Source organism: Aptenodytes patagonicus, chromosome 8, assembly GCF_965638725.1.
Source record: "Aptenodytes patagonicus chromosome 8, bAptPat1.pri.cur, whole genome shotgun sequence".
NCBI classification, from domain to species: domain Eukaryota; kingdom Metazoa; phylum Chordata; class Aves; order Sphenisciformes; family Spheniscidae; genus Aptenodytes; species Aptenodytes patagonicus.
Genome location: NC_134956.1, coordinates 18498215 through 18516921, shown reverse-complemented (window position 1 = coordinate 18516921; position 18707 = coordinate 18498215). Strand labels below are relative to the sequence as shown.

At 37.2% G+C, this 18707-nt stretch overlaps 1 protein-coding gene across 1 annotated transcript in view; it reads left to right on the top strand.

The window, feature by feature from the left end:
• Positions 1–18707, top strand: part of SUCLG2 (succinate-CoA ligase GDP-forming subunit beta) — a 131822-nt gene that overhangs the window by 64562 nt on the left and 48553 nt on the right. Inside the window, exons 6-9 of the mRNA XM_076346618.1 lie at positions 276–365; positions 2736–2832; positions 8591–8752; positions 10268–10410. Of these exons, the coding sequence (XP_076202733.1) occupies positions 276–365; positions 2736–2832; positions 8591–8752; positions 10268–10410 (492 nt within the window). The remainder of the gene's footprint in view (positions 1–275; positions 366–2735; positions 2833–8590; positions 8753–10267; positions 10411–18707) is intronic.

Below are 18707 nucleotides of genomic sequence, written 5' to 3'. Positions count from 1 at the left end.
ATCTGTACAGTAATTAAAAGTGAAAACTGGTGTCACATTGTCTTGTCAGCATGCCACCCTGAAGAATTAAATATTTTTTGGAAGGACTGTTTCATAGTTGGTGTGGTAATTATAACATACCCTATAGGCAGCTGCTATAGCCTCAGTCTCGGAGAACTTGGCAAACAGCCATGCATTAATTACTAATTTGCAAATGTATACTGTTTTCCTTTTGAAGTTATAAATCTCCATTCAGATTGACTATTTAGTTATATTTATGCACGTTATTGTTACAGGAGGAAATAGATATTTTTGAAGGTATAAAGGATCGTCAGGCATTGCAGATGGCAAAAAATTTGGGCTTCAAAGGACTTTTGCAACAGCAGGTAACTTGACTCTACTCCCTCAGTTTTTACTGAAGATATTTTAGCCCAGCTATAGAATAAATGCTTTCCAAATAGACATGAAAGCCTAAGTGTCCGTTAGATCAGGACCATTTTGACATTTTAAATATTAAATTGCACCTATATAATTGTCATCAGGCTTTAGCAATTTGAATAAGGTCCTTATTGTTCCAAAGTGAAAGTCTCTTCATCAGTTGAAGCAATTGATGACAATGTGCTGTTCATTGGAATTCCATTGGAGCTCAGTGAATTACACGGGTAGAGCTTTTTTGAAAATTTGGCCCTTAATATGGGGAGAAGTAAAAGTGTATCTCTCTGTGCAATTGAAGCCTTTTTTTTTTCCGAACTTCAACTCAAAACGAAAAGTCTGACAGCTTGTTGTCTTTTCAGTATCTTTTTTTTTATATATATTGGAATTCCATAGTGTACATAAATATGCAAGATATTTTGCCTTTGTGAATCATTTTGCAGAGAAAAAGCTTGTTTAAGCTACTTTTGCCTTTTTTTTTCTATAGTGTCAAACTGTCATTTTTGTAGAACTCCTTTATTTTTAATTCAGCAATTTTAATTATTTTCTATCCCAACCGTGCAATTAACAAATGCGTAATCATTAAGTTGATTAACACACATTTGGAGATTTAGCTGTATATCTAATGAGGAGGAATGATTATGTAGAACCTTTCAACCCTTGAAGAGTTCTGGTACTTAATAATTAACAGCAATATGTGGACTTTTTAACAATACATTTAAATAATGCTGCAGTGAGTGCATTTCTTTCCTTGCGCTATCAACTCAAATGAATTTACTGAAGCATAGGAACATAGTTTTTATTCAGACAAATCCCAGTATTTACTTATACATTTGCTATTTCTAGGTTGGGATTTTATGCTTTGCCTCAAAGAGGCTCAGTACTTGTAGACCTTGAGAAAGAGAAATGTTGACATTAAGCTGCCTGATTCAGAGAGGTGCTGAAAGATGGAGCAGCCCTTAATAAAAGTTAAGCGATTCTGGTGATCTGTTAAAATTACAGCAGTGTACTAGGGCAACAACAGCTTTTCAGGTTGCCAAGAATCAGTGTGGGGTTGCACGGTGGGACTTCCTCCTTAGCGTCACTGTTGATAGCCTTACCCATGTGGTGTTAGGATACTTTGTCAACCACGGTGGCCATGCCAAGGAAACTGCTGCCTTGGTGGGTGCAGATTTATAACTGGTAATTTTTTAAAAATCAAAACCAATGAGAATGCTTCAGCTGATGAATTTTGAGAAGGGAAGACTTCATAAACAGTTTGTATGCTGCTTCCAAACTGTAACTCTTTAAAGAGTCTTCAGCATGTTGGTCCCAAAACTGGATACAGCACTCCAGGTGCTGCCTTGTCAGCACTGAGTAGGGGGAGATAGGAACATCCCTCACCACGTTCTTCCTGATGTAGTGCAGTATTGGGGTTGAGTCTTTATAATGTAATGTTTTCTTATGAATGATGTTGTGGGAGAAAGCTGACTTCTTTTTTTTTATTCTCATTCACTGTCCTTATTAGGAGAGGTCCCAAATATTTTTGATTTCTGTACTTCAGTTAACTGATCAGTAATGAAGGAACAAATTTGATTTTTTCTTTGTTAGTGCACTTCTTCATCTGCAAACTTATTTCAGCTAATAGGTTGTCAGTGTGTAATGAACCAAAGGGATTATTTTTATGCACGTTCATGTTGCTGTTGTTTAAATTGTTCTATTAATGGAAGACTGTTGTAAGAACAAAAGACTTGGAAGTTAGTAGTCAGTCACAATACTTTTGGCCACAGAACCAGTCAGAGATAGATGGTGAGGAACAATAAGGAATGAGCAAGAGCATCTTATAAAGAGTAGACAAGCATGCTTCTGACAATTTGTTCAAGAAAACATTTCAGACTGATGTAGGAAGGAGAAATGTTGGGTTTTTTTTTTTCCTAAAGTCACTAATGTGCACATACTGCTTTTTGGTTTCTGAATTTAGACTGATGAACATGAGTGCAACTTAGATCTCAGCATACCAGCGAATATGTCATTATGAACTGTTAGGCACTTTTCAAATTAAACTTGTCATAGTAATCGTGCTGTTTATTTTGTAGAAAATCCCCAGTTCGTGTAGTCTTTAAATGCACATTTACTAAATGTTATGCAGTATCATAATGCTACGTTATAGCTATTTTAGATACTATATAAATATGATTAAGAAAACAGAAATAAAAGCAGTAATTATCTAGAACTAGTGTGCAATTTAATACATTAAAAATAATCAATAATGGTTTACCTTTGCCTTGAAAACATTAACTTTTATTTTTCTGTGTGGTAATTGTAAATCGCTTGATCAAATTTAGGCAGCAGATCAAATTAAGAAGCTGTATAATCTCTTCTTGAAAATTGATGCCACTCAGGTTGAAGTGAATCCCTTTGGTGAAACTCCAGAAGGGCAAGGTAAGAAATTGAAGGAAACAAATGAATGCATTATAGTTCTTTATTTATGCAAACTATAAATTAAATTGCATAGAAGGTTGTAGCAGCAGCTTTGCATTAATTTCATTTTGTAATGTAATTTAAGCAACATTCATAAATATTCCCATGGCAGATTTTACATTTCAATACCTTTTGTTATTTCATCGAAATACTGGAAGTATCGGCTTCTACATGTTATGCTTGGTGGGAAACAGCAACATTTTCTGCTCTTCTGCTCTTTGTACAAAGTTGGGTTTTTCTTGGTTTTGTTTTGTCTTGGATATGTTTTTGTTAATGTTGCTAGAATTCCTGAGATTGTGCGGAAAGAAACTTCTTATTTTACATTTGTAAACATATAAGTAAGTTAAAATCATAAGTGCATGACTCTGCAACCTACTCGAGCACAGGAGAAATTCCAGCTGGAATGGACACTTAGCTACATCCTTTGGGAAGAAAAAGGGTAATTGATCTGCTTCTACCATGAATACAGGGCTAAGAAGGTATAGGGTAAATAAAAGGGGCTGGGTTAGCTTTCATGTCATTGTAGTAGTTGGTTTTCCAGCTGAAACCCTTCCTCCCATTTGTCATTTTTGTCCAATTAACTTGAACAAAAGAGAAGAGGAACTAAAGATGCCTGTGGTATATTGAAATAGAGTAGGGCCGATCCAAGTGGATCATAGTTACCACCTTGCTGTTTCATTTGATGGCAGACCATTTTTACCCTTGCATTCATTCCTAATGCCAATATTTTATGATATCCATGCCCCCTCTCCCTTTTTATTTCTTCTCTTTAATTTAAATAGATAAAGGTGAGAAGTTGTGGAGCTCAGGGGGAGCTAGCTGAGACTTCAACGTCAAAGGCTGCGGTTCACAAGCGCTAGTGACTTTCTAGTAGAGGCCCTACCTACAGTATCATTTTGTGATTTGAGAGAAGTCTTTGGCATTGGGAAGTGCTGGTGGGTGTTTCTTGACAAGCACTGATAAAGAATACTCAAGAAAGACAATTCCAGTTTTTAACCAACTTATAAGATATGCCTATAGATTAAAGTGGAAATTAGAAAATGGAAAGAGAAAGCTTTTACCCGTTTTAACAGACATTAGGAATGTGGCTGCTTCATTGCAGTTCTGGAAACTTTTGGAAAAAGATAATTGCTATGTCAGTTAAGACCATGAGGTCCTCATAGGAGTGAGTACCAATTGAAAGAATTAGCATTTTAAGAATACTTTTTATGTGCACACAGCTAGTTTGTAAAGTAAACAGCTTTTCACTAAAACCCCATATTTTGGCTCAGTTGGTCAGGAATTCAAAAGTTGAATTGTGGCTAGAAACTATGCAGTCTCTTCCAATTGTCCAACCTTGTTTTTCCATTTTTATTAGCAAACCAAATGCAAAAGAATTGGCAGAGAATTGTCCACAGCTTAAAAGGAAAATTCTGCTGGTAATGTAGTCTGAAAAAGCTCTAAAAGATGTAAAACAAATCCTGCCCTGCCCCATTTTATTAACGCATCTTATAAAGTGCTGCTCATTGTTATAAAATGGGCTCTGGTACACTAAAATGCCCTATTGTAAAGTGACATTTTAAAAACAAATACAAAAAGGAATACCTTGTCTATTAAAGTATATGAGGATAATTCAGAGACAATGATGATAATGATCAAATGTCCGGTCAATTTTTTTTATGTAATGAGCTGATTTCAGGTTAAACTAAGTTAGAAGAACATATTTATGACCTAAAAGTATGCATTCTGCTTTTCAAACCTTTTTTCCTGACCTTTTTCGAATAATTCTTGGTTGAGTTTTTTTGGTGTTCTTACCACCAGAATCCGTTAGCTCTCTGGACAGAGTTTACCTCGTGAGAATGATTTCCACCAAATGCTTTAACTCTTTTTATTTGAGAATCTTTCGCAGCACTGTGTGCTCAGATTTCCATCTCATTCGAAGTACCACAATAACGTGCATGTTGAATCAATAGTTTCCGCATTGTAAACCTCACTCAGCTTAATAAGTGTAAGTCAAATTCTTAGCAACTAACTCTAGCTCCATTGGTTCTTATGCAATTTCTGAAATGTGTACTGGGGGAGAGAAACAAAAAGCCCTGCTGTTGACCAGTGTATTTCTATTGTAGGCTGTATTTTAAATGGAAATGGAAAATTTGCCTTCAGAACCCAATAGACTGTTGTTTTTCCCCCGCCATTTAAATAGATCCATTGGCCTTATTAAAACCAGTCGGGAATGAGGTGAGAAGGACATTTTCATTTTGTGTTGCACAGTGAAGTTAAAGCAGAACAATGAAATAGGACCTTGTAAAATGAATTGTCTGAATTTTTCAAGTTCTAGCAATGTGCAACACATGACACTTTTGACCTCTTGAAGATGAATGGGACCTTTAAAGTAGGTACAACAAAAACTGCTGGAACTTTCCTGCGGATTATGATGTTTACTTCAAAACAAATTCATTGGTATGTTTGTCTGCTATGACTGATACACTTTACCAGGTTTGTTTTGTGGGTTCAAGACCATTGATACTGCAAAAACAAAATTTCCTTCCTCAAAACTTGTTGAAATCATTTTTTTTAGTAGAATAATTGACCAAGATGTTTTAACACTACAGGGCAGTATGGAAGGTACCCAGTAGTCCTTATGCTCAGTCAGATGTCAGAAATTGGGACATCTATGACAATTGCCTTCTATCAGGCAGAGAAGTGAGCTTGAGGTGAGCTCTTTCTGCCAGGACTAGGCTGTTCTGGTATTCACACTTGCTGGTTCAAAACTAGCTCAGATGACTTGTATAGAAGCACTTTACTATTCTGCCATTTTGGCAGAGCAAAGGACAAAATCCTCAGTTCAGTACCTACATCATCTCAGCCATGTAATCCTGCAAGGAAGACCTTTAAGTATGTCTTGAGTGTTAGTGAGTGGACGCTGTAGACGTCTATAGACACTGAAAAGGAAGTGAGAAGGGCAGAGACAGCGCTGTCGGAATAGGGGCATCATTGATGTGCTGAGGATGTATTTGGCTGGGTACCAACACGGAGGGGAAATCAGTAGACAAGTAGGGGCAGGTGAAGGAGAGGACAGTTGGGAATGAGAGGAAACAAAACTGGTGGTCCTAAAAGGACCCAAAGAACCATGTTGGTACTAACTTTGCATCCATGCTGGAGTACTATGAGGTAGCACTGTGGAAAAAAATGAACTGATTTGGATAAGTTGCCAAGTTAGCTTTTCTGGAATGGCTGTGCATATTTAGTGAGCAGGACTTAATCTGAGGGATGGTAGGAGTTTTTATGCTGTTTTCTCTGAGGTTTTTCCCCATGTGTTTCGCATTCAGGAAGCTGAGGAGCAGAAACAGTGGGTTTCAAGCTGTGAAGCCATCTTACTAGCAGACATACACAGAAGTTTTCCTGTGCTTATTTCTTTTTTGCTAGCAGTTTTTCCATCTGAAATGTCTTACAGAAGAATAAAGATAAAACAAATGGAAGAACATTTGAGCAGCTTAATGCAGTTATTTCTAATGATAAAGTATAAGTCTCTGTATGAAGACCATTATTCCTGTCAAAGTAACAGTTAAGATGGATTTATTTCTTGCTGGTTTTTGTGTTTTTCACTCATGTGAATTTCCATAAGAAAATACACTGTTGTATGTATTTCCTTTTGTTTAATTTTGTAGCAAATTCTTTGTTAACACTATTGGGTCAGAAGCCTGTAACTGCCAATTTCTTTGGGTGTTTTTGTTTTGTTTGCTCTCAGTGTAAGCTGTTGAATTGGCAGATGACAAAAATCCTACACTGCTAGCAAAAACAACAAAAATACTCCCTGAATAGAAGTGTTGGAGCTTTCTTTGATACTTGTTTAGAAGAAAATTTCATTTGTATAATCCGTCATGCATGTAACAATGTGCTTTTGATGGTGAAAATGGTTTGATAAATATTAATAGGTGTTTTTCCTGCTACTTTGTACAGCATGGCCTTTGTTAAAGATGAATGTTCTGTAGAAATGAGATTCTATTAATGTGACATTGAGGACGTTCATGTCTAAGGTAAAAAGAGCTCTGAAACTGCAGTTTTACTCTAGCTTTGAGTTGTTTTAGCAATTTAAGGAACTGAAAGCTTGAAGAAGAAAAATGGTACAGGTCTTAGTTAATTGTTAAAAAAAATTAAAGCAGCTCTAGTACAATGGAAGCATATCATGATCTTCAGACATTTCTCCTTTTGGCAGATTCCCACATGATGGTTGACCAGGTAAGATCTAGACTCTTCCGAGAGAGATTTATTATATGCACACGCTCATGAATAGTTTTCTGAAACTTCAGTCACTGAAACTAAATTTGATCCTGTTTTAATTTAATCTGGTATTGGTTACAAATCAAATGTATTTAGAAAACCACAAAAACCCCAGCAACATCAGAAGTCCAAAACAAGAAAACCCAATGCAAATCAAGACATGCAATTGAGACTCTCCTATTTGTGTAAATGTTTTGTTTGCTGTTTGCGTAGGTATTTTCTCCTAAGTTAAGCAATTGTATATTAAAAAAAAAAAAAGAGAGAGAGAGGTATTTGTTCACCAAAAAAGATTGTGTGATTAGTTATTTTAGTTGATGGGTATCTATATCAAAGACTAAAAATTGTCTTTTTAATTGTACTTGGGCTCTAGTTGCAGAGACGTGTACAATGCTCATGAGCAGGTGCATGTGTACCATGTATGTTTCAATGGCAGTATGAATCAAAACACAGCAGAAAGAAAAACTATTTGATTTTTCTGGATGCAGCATTTAAAGGCACTTAAATCTGACTGGTTTGCGTTGAGAAATCAATTATAATTCAGTCAGTAATTATAATCTGGATATAGTACAAATCAAATTACTTGAATAGTGAAATGATAAGCATATAGTCTTATATTTACTTAGAACATTTTAATCTAATGAGGTGTTTGCCTATGCAAACCCATAGAAATAATAAGTCAGTAAATAGGCAAATAACCAGTTCACTCTACATGCATTTCTTTTACTGTTTGTTTTTATGTGAATATTATGTCGACTAGCTAGTCTTTGGTATCTATTACTTAATATAGTCAGGTTTAGCTACTTTTTAATTTGTTTTTACAGCCATAGTGGATGTTGACATTGATGAGAAGTTTTGTATTTACTTTTTAAATTTTCTTTGTTTAAAAGTCATCTTTTGATAATTTTTAACATACATTGGCTTAAAGTTGTTTTAATTTAGATCTTCAGGGAAATAATGTATGTATACCTAATGACATTATAAATTAAAAATATGGCTAAGGAAAGCATTTTGTATTGCTTAACTATAAATGAGTGCATGTTATCAAACATCGCTTTGGATTGCTAACCTGTTACCTGTTATATCTGTCATACTTTCAAAATACTGAAAGTAGTCTCTTACGAAATTACTGCAGACCACCTGTCCACATCATAAAAACTGCCTTCATAATTTTGGGGAACTTTGTTTAAAGCAAACGTAGAAGATCATCCCTTGACAAAGGCACATGACTGTGTAGTGTGGAGATGCTTGCTGTACCTTTTCTCAATATAGGATTTGGGGAAAACTTACCCTTCTCTACTGGACTCAGTGCTAGAACTTCAGCTGATCATATGCTGGAAGCAGCATCACTCCCTAAGCAGCCCTTTCCCCGTCCCTGCTGTACTAATTGGTGTAATATTTCAGAAGCTCTGACTAACTGTAAACTCTAAATGCCTATATGTTGTTTTATATTTTTTTTTAGTTGTTTGTTTTGATGCCAAGATAAACTTTGATGACAATGCAGAATTTAGGCAAAAAGAAATATTTGCCATGGATGACAAGTCTGAAAATGAGCCTATAGAGAACGAAGCTGCCAAATATGACTTAAAATATATAGGACTGGATGGAAATATTGCTTGCTTTGGTAAGAACGAATAAATCCAAAAGACATTTGAAGACAAATTCATACTTGTTCAGTGTATAGACTTTGTTTACATACTGACGTTCAGTCCACCCTTGACAGTATTTCAGTCTATTTTGCTGAAGTTGTCTGTCCTTCCACAAGTTCTTGCAGGAATGAAACCAAAGTTGTGCTGAAACTGTGATGAAGGCCACAGCAGCGGACAGGCAGGGCATGTGTGAGTCAGAGAGAAGACAGGCTAAGGGAGAAGCCTGTGGGGTTTCTACGTTCTGAATTCTTAAGCTGATGCATTTGGTCTTTCCAGTAATCAAAACAAGAAAAGTAATCAAAATTTGATCATTAATTTTCAAAAATGAGACTGTGTTACTCAGAAGGCACTGCAAAAGTGTGTGTGTAAGAACATGGTATTCTTGTTTACAAATTAATATTGAGCTCCATTTGCCTTTAAGGAAAGTCGCTAAAGAAGCTGCTTGGTTGTTAAAAGGAAACTGCCAGTTTCTTATTTTTCTGAAGTTTCTGTAGAACAGGAATTACTCTTGTGTTTAGAAGAAATAAGTAAAAAAGTCAGCTGTGCTCTAAATAATTTTTACTTTGTACAAATTCTTTTAGCCAGTAAAACATTTTATTATGACTCTAATTGAATTAGTCATTTTATCTCAGCTTGGTGGAATGACTGGTTTTAGTAAATATCCAGTATTTACATTGCTTTGATGTGTACTCTAACCACAAATCTAGAAGATACTGATAACGTGTTGCAGTTGATTCAGTAAGTGACAGTGAGATTTTAATCTCGATTTAAAAAAAAAAAAAAACAACCCAAAAAACCCCCAAGCAATAATTGGCAACACTACAGTATTTTTTTTTTTTTTTCAGTCTTAGATATTGCTGTTGAATTACAGGTGACACAGAAGCCTTACTTTGTCCAGCAGGAACAACTTACTGCGGACAAATAATTCACATCTACTATTCCTAGCTTAGAGGATGTTTGTGCCCATGGGAATGCTTCTAGACTGGTGTAAACACAAAATAAAAGGCAGTTTCAGGAGCATCTGATATCTGTCCCCAAAATTAGTTGTCTGTTTTACAGTAATACAAAGCATTATCTACTGCTGTCAGATGGGAGGGGAGCTTAAGGACTCAATTTGTCCTTCATGTCTCGTGATGTGATCACTGATCACTATTCCCAGAAGTTTGTGTGTGTCTTTTTTTTTAAAATCAGAAGTTTTTGCATTTCCACAATTAGCATTCCAGTGCTCATACATGCTTAAGGGAAGATGCACATCTAAGTCGTAAAGTTGATAGAGTTGTAAAAAGGAATCTAAATGTTGGTGTGTATGCACCAGATTTTGAATTATTTGTTGCACTGAATATCCTTGAATAGGTACTGACCTATTAAGAAATAATATTTATGTAACATTTTGAGCCATGTTATGTGGTTGTGCTGATATGTTTTAAGCCTTTTCCCAAATGTTACATACTTTTATGTGAAATATAAGCACTTGATGTTTACAATTACAGTCAATGGAGCTGGACTTGCAATGGCAACATGTGATATAATATCCTTGAACGGTGGAAAGCCAGCCAACTTCTTGGATCTCGGTGGAGGTGTGAAAGAAGCACAAGTATATCAAGCATTTAAGCTGCTGACTGCTGATCCAAAGGTAAAAAAGTTGGTTTTGCACCAGAAGCTTCCCTGTGCAGCAATACAGCTGTGTTACAGGACTATGAATAGTGTGCTGAAAGATACAGATAATGGTGTGAACACTGAGGATGAGTTACTAAAGGGGTGATCTGGGAGGAAAATTATTTCACTGTGAACTGCTGGACTGACTTTCCAGTTCCTGATCCGCACTCAGGTTTGCCGGTCAGTCTTGAATGGGTACTTTCTCAAGGCAGTTCAACACAGAAATGCAGATGTGGTAATGCATTGCAGTGCTGAACTTTGAACATCTGGCTTCTAAAGTGGAATTTGTGAGGAGATTTAGAAACTTTAAAATAGCATTCCTAACAGTGTAGTGCCACAGTAGGATGAGAAGAAAAATGGGAATTAAGCAAATAGCTAATTCTAAAGCTGATTTGTACTCTTTTAAGCTTGAGGTTTCTAAAATATCTGATTCTGCACTGTAGGATAGTCTGTGTTTAATTAACATTCACAGACTTGAATTGTAGCCTGGTACGTTCTAATACTTCCTTTTGCAGATGGAGGTGCAGTTGCTCTTTTCTTTTTGGACAACAGAAGACAGTCTGTGTGTATTGAGTAGAAGTTCTCTAGAGATTCATGTTAGCATGCTGAGGTCATTGGTCCTCTTTGCAGACAGAAGTAGAATGTCTACTGAGAGAATATTGATCAGGAGTAGGCATTGGAGCAGTGCCAGCTGACCATCCCTGCCAACGCAGAGTTATGCTTCTGTGTGTAGCCAGAACTTAAGTTGCTGTAGATTTTTTTACTAATGAAAATCTGCCGAAGGGCTTTGATCATCTTTTCCATCTCCTGCACCTAAGCATCTCTGCGGAAGTCCTGATTTCAACATTTTGCTTCTTTTTGTGGATCTGGCTTTATCTCCTTTGTCTCTCTTTTTCTGTGCTTCCATCCATTTTCCTCGTGTTCATTGTGTCTGTGATATTAGCTCTTCTAAATACCACCTTCCTGTGAAAATTACATTACTGTAATTGTATACCCTGTGCAGCAGTAAGTGACAAAATGTTGTGACTTTTCAAACGGAGACGGATATTGTTTGCAGCAAAATTTCAAGGCAGAATCAGGAAGATGATTAACAGTACAAAATAAGCACAGGTCAACTTCATATTGTAAGCTCTTTGCAGTTCTAAGTCTCCTTGCATGTTTTTAAAGCACGTAGTACATTGATGGCTCAACTGTACTAGAGAGAGTCATCTGCAATATTTAAAACATTCTTCCTGGATCTTTTTGCACTCCCATAGACCTGGGTCATGCTGACCTTTCGTTTGTAGAGGTCTAGGTTCATGTTCTTCCCAAGATGCACAGGAAGAGAACTGGTTGTCTCCTTCTACTTAGTGATCTTATAAGCTTCAAGTCATTAACATGCCTACAAGAACACAGACCTGGAGAAGTAGAGAAGCAAGATATCTTGTCTGGGGCAGAAGGGAGGCAGGATGGGACCTGAGATTCATGCTAGAAAACCTGATAGTTTCCTTCATTGTCTGATGCTAGTAGACACTTATGCTTGTCTTCATTTGTGTGAGTTTTAGCTATTCTCAGGACATTACACGAAGATTTGTTTGTGTGTGTGTGAGTTGTTCTGCAGTGTGTGCTTCGTATGATGATCAAGGTTTGGCTGAGATGTAATTTAGTCCTGAAACTTGTGTTAGTGGTGGAGAAGCAGGTGCAGTAAAGTCTTAGATAAACAACTTAGCTGATGGTTATCACTATGCTAAATAGGTTCTTCTGTCTGCTACAACACAAACAGCAGGTATTAATTTTGGTGATGAAACTTACTGAGTTTAAACAATTTTAAAACAAAAAGGCATTTCAGTAGCTCTCGGCTGTGTAACATCTGCATGCCCGGTATTTGACTTGTAAATGTATCCTTATTCTATTACATCTTCCACTTATATATCACTACTTAACACTAGCTGCTTGCACCAGGGCTAGTGAAGCTATGCTAGTTGAGACAGTGGGGCAAAGTAAAAGGTAGCATGGAAAGGACCTGAAATAGTCATTTACGCTCGTGTCTATGCACAGCTGTAGCTGTTACATTCCTGGCTTTGACTGGCTGAAGATGCAGAATGCTTTAGCCTAAATGCAGCACAACTCATTCCTCATTAATTTGTTGCCTCCTCTCTTCCTTTTGAGTGCCTTTTCTGATCTTCTCTCCATTCACAGGAAGAATCACAGAACAGCTCCATTGCATTTCCCTTTTGTTCTCTTTATTGCACTCCAGGAAAAAAAGGGAGGATGACTGCTTAGAGTCGCACTAGAGACTGTTATTTGGTATGGTGCAGGGGAAAGAGGGTGCTTCTGAAAGCTGTCTGCTCCAGGGAACGTAGCCCATAGCAAACTTGGATGCACGTACGTAAGTGACAGCATTGTTGGCCACAGACATTGTGTTTTTATTGGGATTTAATGCTGTCGCCCATTTTTTAGAGTTACTAACTTTAGTTCTTTTGAGCCTAGCCCTGCACGTGACCAGTCATAGCACAGCTCTTATCCCTAAGAGGCTTGCCAAGTTTAAGTGAGTCATTTCTGAACTGTTTATCTTGTTAGCCCTTTCAGTTTGACTGATTTTGCCTTTATTTTATGTCACTGTGACCATCAGCAATACTGTTTCAGTTCCACATGACATCAGGTGAAAAACTTCTCTTAACGGTAACTGATGAAGAATATGTATGAGATTAAATTAGGATTAGGGAAGATATGCTGATATCCCGGTACATAATAGGAGACTGTAGCAGCCCTGGCAGTTATATCAGCCTAACATCAAAGCCCTTGTTTTTCTTACTCCTCTGCAGATGAATATTAATATAAATTTACTAGCTATTAAAAAAAAAAATTTCATGTTTTATTTCATTCTGTTCAGAAAAGATAGTAAATGTCTGTTATTTCTTCTCCTCATATGCCATGTCCATTAGCTCACTAATATACAGTACAATAATTGAATGAATCCTCTCTTTTCTTAACTAATAGTAGGCCTTCAATCCCAAGAGTCATTGTGGCTAATGCAGCATACACAGTTTGTATCTGGTCAGTCATTTCCCTGTAACCTATAACCTGATTCCCACCTTGTTTGAGAGGATAAAAATTTGCTCTTTGGAACTTGAGGGGCAATTAATTGTTGTAAATGTCTCCAAACAACATTGACCCTCTGAGGAATGACTAAACAAACAAACAAAAAGTCTGCAGGGCTGTAATATGGAGAAGCACTGTCTTTTAGTTGCGCTGAAATATGGCACTGGCAGTGTTAAGGACATTGCAAGAGAAGAAATCTTCCAGAAGGAAATGTTTAACTGCACATTGAAATCGATCTCTTTCCCTCTCTTTAGTTGTCTTTAAAATGTCTATTTTGTATTAAAGCAAAAAAAATACAGGTATGCCATGATTTGATTTAGTGAAGCTGGGGATATTGTTTTTGAGAAAAATGAAGATCTTGGCTGGTTTGCGGCTGGTTTAATCTGGCTATTGTCAGTGTCTATAATTTTTTTTTTTTAAAGTAAATTTTTTTTTTTGTTGCAAAAGGTTACCCACTAGCTTTTGGATGGAAATGCTGTCCATAGGGTCAGTGACCCTTTTATACTCTGCTGGTCTTGTTTGCAGTCTGCCATATCCAATACTTCCTAGGTCAGACAGGTCATTGCAGTGGTTCTGAATTCCTTTCTTTTCACTATCTAAATTCCAGACTTTTTTTTTTTAAATTCCTTCCTGCCTGTCTTGTTTCTATGAGTTTGTGCCGTGCGTCTGCTTTGGCAGAAAATGAACTGTCTTCCCTCTTTTCAGGTAGTAACAGGAAAGGGGAAGATGGCTTGATTCTGGGTGTTCGAGCTGCTGGGAGACACTGCAGGAATTTCATTGCTCCTCTTTGTCCCACGGTCAAGTAGAAGAGGTTGTTTCCTTTGGTATTTCAGAGGTTCTGAGTGATGCCTGGCTCTCCCCTGCATGTATGAAGTGCTGTTTCAGCCATCCTCACTGAAGTCCTCATCCTTGAGTACTCTCACATCCTTACCAAGCTCAACAGGTGCTCATTTTTATTCATGCTGAAGACCTGGACTGTTGTATTTCCCATATGACTGTAGGATTCAACAAGGTTTTGGAAAGGCTAAAAAAACCAGTCTTGTCAATAAATTTGCTGCCCAGGGCACTGAAACTTGGTTGCCATCTCAGCCCTCAGCTTTGGCCTGGAGTCATCCCACATATCTGACTCTCCTAAATTCCTGCAGGTTTTTCTCTCAGCTTTTTTATACACATTACAGAGAGAGTCAACATCAAGTTTCAGATGTTGGGCTGGCTGAATCGTGTTTTTGAAGACCCTAGTGAGTATGAGAGCCCATAATGACTAGGCTCTTGGTGAGATGTATTTAGTGACTACAATTAGGCAAAGGCCAGAAGCATCTTACCTACAACCTGAAGCAAGTCACATCCTCTACATTTTTCTCCCATGCTGTCTTGACAGAATAAAAATAATATTGTACAGGTTACTGGTATGGGAGAGTTGCCCATTCATGCTGACATAAATGGTGTGTGTACTTGAGATGTGACCCAGACGTAGGACTACACAGTCTTTCCTCAGACTTTTGGCTATACACCATCCCTTACCTTTGTTCTGCCTCCCTAACAGGAGCTAAAATACAGAAATATGAGTAAAGCAAACTAAGCTGTAAGCAGGTTTGTTTTGCCATTGACTGGCTCTAGTCCCTAACTTAACAGTTGACTCCTAATAGAAAGTAACACTGAAATACGGCCAGTTAAAGGCCAAAATTGTTTGTTGTTCTTGTTGTCCTTTTCCCCCTAAAGCTCCTTTGACAGCCTTTTTTGAAGCCTGTCATTGATGATACGACTAAAGGCTTACCAAATCAATTGATGTTAACAACTGTTTGTTTGTCATATAAGCAAAATACTATTGACAGATTGACAAACATCTCTCTGGAAAAAATATTCCATATTGACATCTGTTAACTCATATCCAGGGAATAACTAATATCAAACACACACACAATTTAATTTTTTTTTTTTCCTTTAGCTATTCTTAGTTCAAATTATTGTTTTATTAATATGGAATAGGCATCCTTATTCCTGTCGCTTTGCTTCGCCTGTTTGGTAATGTCAGATGCATCTCTCTGTCCACCTCAGTGATGGGAAAAGTAATGGCACTGATGTGTCTTGCCATTAAGTTGCGTGTGAAGCAGAGGTCTTGGGGCTTTTATTTTCCAGGCATCTGAGAGAGTGAACAGAATTCTGAAAGAGGGTATCATTAAATCATAATTTTGCAATTCACTTATTTTGCAGCTGCGCTTGGTGTGAAAGTAATACAGTTTATCCATCCTTATTATATAAGACATTTTTATCACCAGTTTATCCTTTTGGCTTGAGGGATTTTTAGTATTAGTTTTCTTTACATTGCAGTCTGTTATGTGGCAACAGAAGGGATAACATTATTCTAAGAGGAAAGATTTGGGATATTCTTTTCTCAGATTTCAGAAATAAAATTAAGGTTGCCTTGTATAATTTATTTGGTCTTTATTTTGGGTGAATTAATTCAGAATTGGGTGAGCTAGTTCAGTTAAGACAATTTCAGAAAGTCTGCAAACATTCAGGCAGTTTGGAGTGTAGTAACTGTACCAGTGTGTTACTGTACTGTTTGCTCTCACTCTGCAGCTTTAAACAAGGACCTGTTCCCAGTTCTAGGGGAAAAGGCTCTTCTGAGTATGGTTTCTAACTAGGCTTGACTATATAGCTGAGGGTTTTGTCCTGGAAGTTGTGCAAAAATCTGTCTTATTCAGTGAGTCTGTGCCTAGGCGTTTGACTGTTGGGTTACAAAGCCTGAGCCAAAAAGGGGTTTTGGCAGATAGGCTTCTTAGGAGTTGCCAGGTGCCTATTCTGTTCCCAACCAATTATTCCCTGCATCCTGCCCACGCAGGCATCGTTTCAAACAGTCTGGGAGAAAAGAGAGTGGAAGAAGAAGAGGGGAATGTGGTCACATGGCGTTTCTGATCCAGGATTGGTCACTGAGATATTATAATCACATCAAATAAAAATAAAAATAATGTCAGCAGCCAAGTTGTGAGTGCAGGCAGTTTGCACAGCTGTTTAATGTGATCTGCAGAATGTCTTGTTACGGTATTAGTCATGCCAATCAAGCAAGACTATTAAGTCTGTCTTGACTAAGAGGAAGAGTTGCAGCTTGAACATCAAAGGCAACATCCAGAAACAAAGAACCACCTCGTTTGATTTTCTTCTAGGGCTGCCTTTGCCCATTGATGAGAATGGTTATTATTGCTGTTAGGCCTGGAACTTTTGTGTAGAGTGAGAGGAGGGTGCTTTGGGGAGTGGGAAGGGGGACTATTAAGCTGTAAAAGTCATAAATAAAAAATAGTGTGTAGAGGGTTTAAAAATATAAAAATTAAAATGTCCACACGTGCTGTGATAGTGAGCCTTATCCTAGTCAGAGCACAGGTTGGTTGTGAATAGTTTGTCACGCATTTTCTGCATTTAACTGACTAACTGTCAGTAGTGGATTTCTCAGTGTTACAATAATGCGAAACCATAAATCAGCAGGATGAGATAACCTTCCCTATCACACATACAGCCTATGTCTGTATGTGTATAATGTTGAAGAAAAAAACGAAATGTAAATAGCATTCAGTTATGGACATATAATAGAGTGTTAGCACTGGATTTGTTTGAATTGTCAGATTGCATGTTATTTCAGATAATGCAGAAGTACCCTAGTCATTAGAAATCTTTTTGCTTTCTCATTCAAATATCATGCACCCTTTACACACTTCATTACCCAGCTCTTCTTTACACAGCATGAAAAATCTTTATGCTTTCTGTGTTTTTCTGATTCACACAAGAGGGTGAAGTGTCATATGCTGTTCTGAGTACTCTAAAGGCTGTAGCTGAAGAGTTATCGTAGTGAAAAATATCAGTGTGTTATACTGTTTCACGAGTGCTAACTGCTCGTCCAGTGTTCACACCTCTGCATAGCCCTTTATAGCTCCAGCTGGGTATCTGAAAATGGTGGCACTTGAATTTAGTGGATGCTTTCGAAAGTTCAGGCTTTGGCTGCTCTGTTTTTGCCCTTCTGTGTGAACTGTGGGTTATAATACTCATCTACCTTAGATGACTGCTGTTTTGATCAACACTGATCAAAAATTATATAGTCCATTAAAGAAACTTAAGTGCTATGGAAATGATAAAACTTATCACTGTTCCTTTACTGCTTATTACAGAGCTCTAGCCTACTGGCGGTTTTGTACTCAGCATTGTTTTTGTAGAAGTGAAATATTAAATTTTAAAAAAGAAAGTCATAATCAATAAACCTGTTGGTTTTGTGTTGCAATTTTGACATTTGTGTAAGACGATGTCTAATCAATCATTGAAGTATACCACATAGTTTTTGGAAGCTGGATCTTACTACGTCATCTTAATATTATCTCCTAATAGCATGTAGAGAGCCCGTTTTGCCTTGGGGGTGTGTAAACATGTAGGGAGAGAGCATCCTTTTCTCTTTTTTAAAATATACAGAAGACTCAAGGGTTGAAAGAGGAACCAGATACAAAAAGGTGAAGGAAACCTTCAGTTAACCTGGCTAATCTGCCCAGTGTTGCAGGTCAATGTCTGCCTCTGTAAGGCAAGAAGTAGTAAGGTTTAAATGCAGCAAAGAAAGTTAGGTTAGCTGTTCTGAAAATTCTCCAGCAGAAAAGGTAGTTGAGTCCTACAGCAGTTTATTTTAGGAACTTACAGGTTATCCAGCACCGCAAGTTTTTAAGAACTAGCTAAACAAAAATTTATCCAGGGTGATTCAGGAAGAGTTGATCCTGCCTTGGGGCCAATGAATGGACTGGAGGTTTCTTTTCCTCTTTCAGAGAACAGCCCTAAACCTAAAGCTGTGATTAGTAATTTTATATGGGCAATAATGCCTTGGCTTTCACAGCTTGTCGAAGTTTAAAATTACTATCATAGGATGACAGTTTGTAGAGGTAGAAAAGACATATTAGAGCACAGAAACATCTTGTAAAGCTGGGAAAAGTTGACAAAGGCATATTGTATTTTCTGCCTCAGAAATTTGTAAAAATACTTTGCCTTTAACCAAGGGTATTGGAGCAGCTTGTAGTTCTTTTATAGATACTTTAGGATTTGAGTTTATAGGAGTAATTTAGGAATTTCCCCACACTTCTATTAGCGCTGCATTGGTGAGAAAATACAGACTAATAGAACTTTAACAAGGATTTCTTCTAATGTGTCTTTGCAGTTTTGCAGGAATTA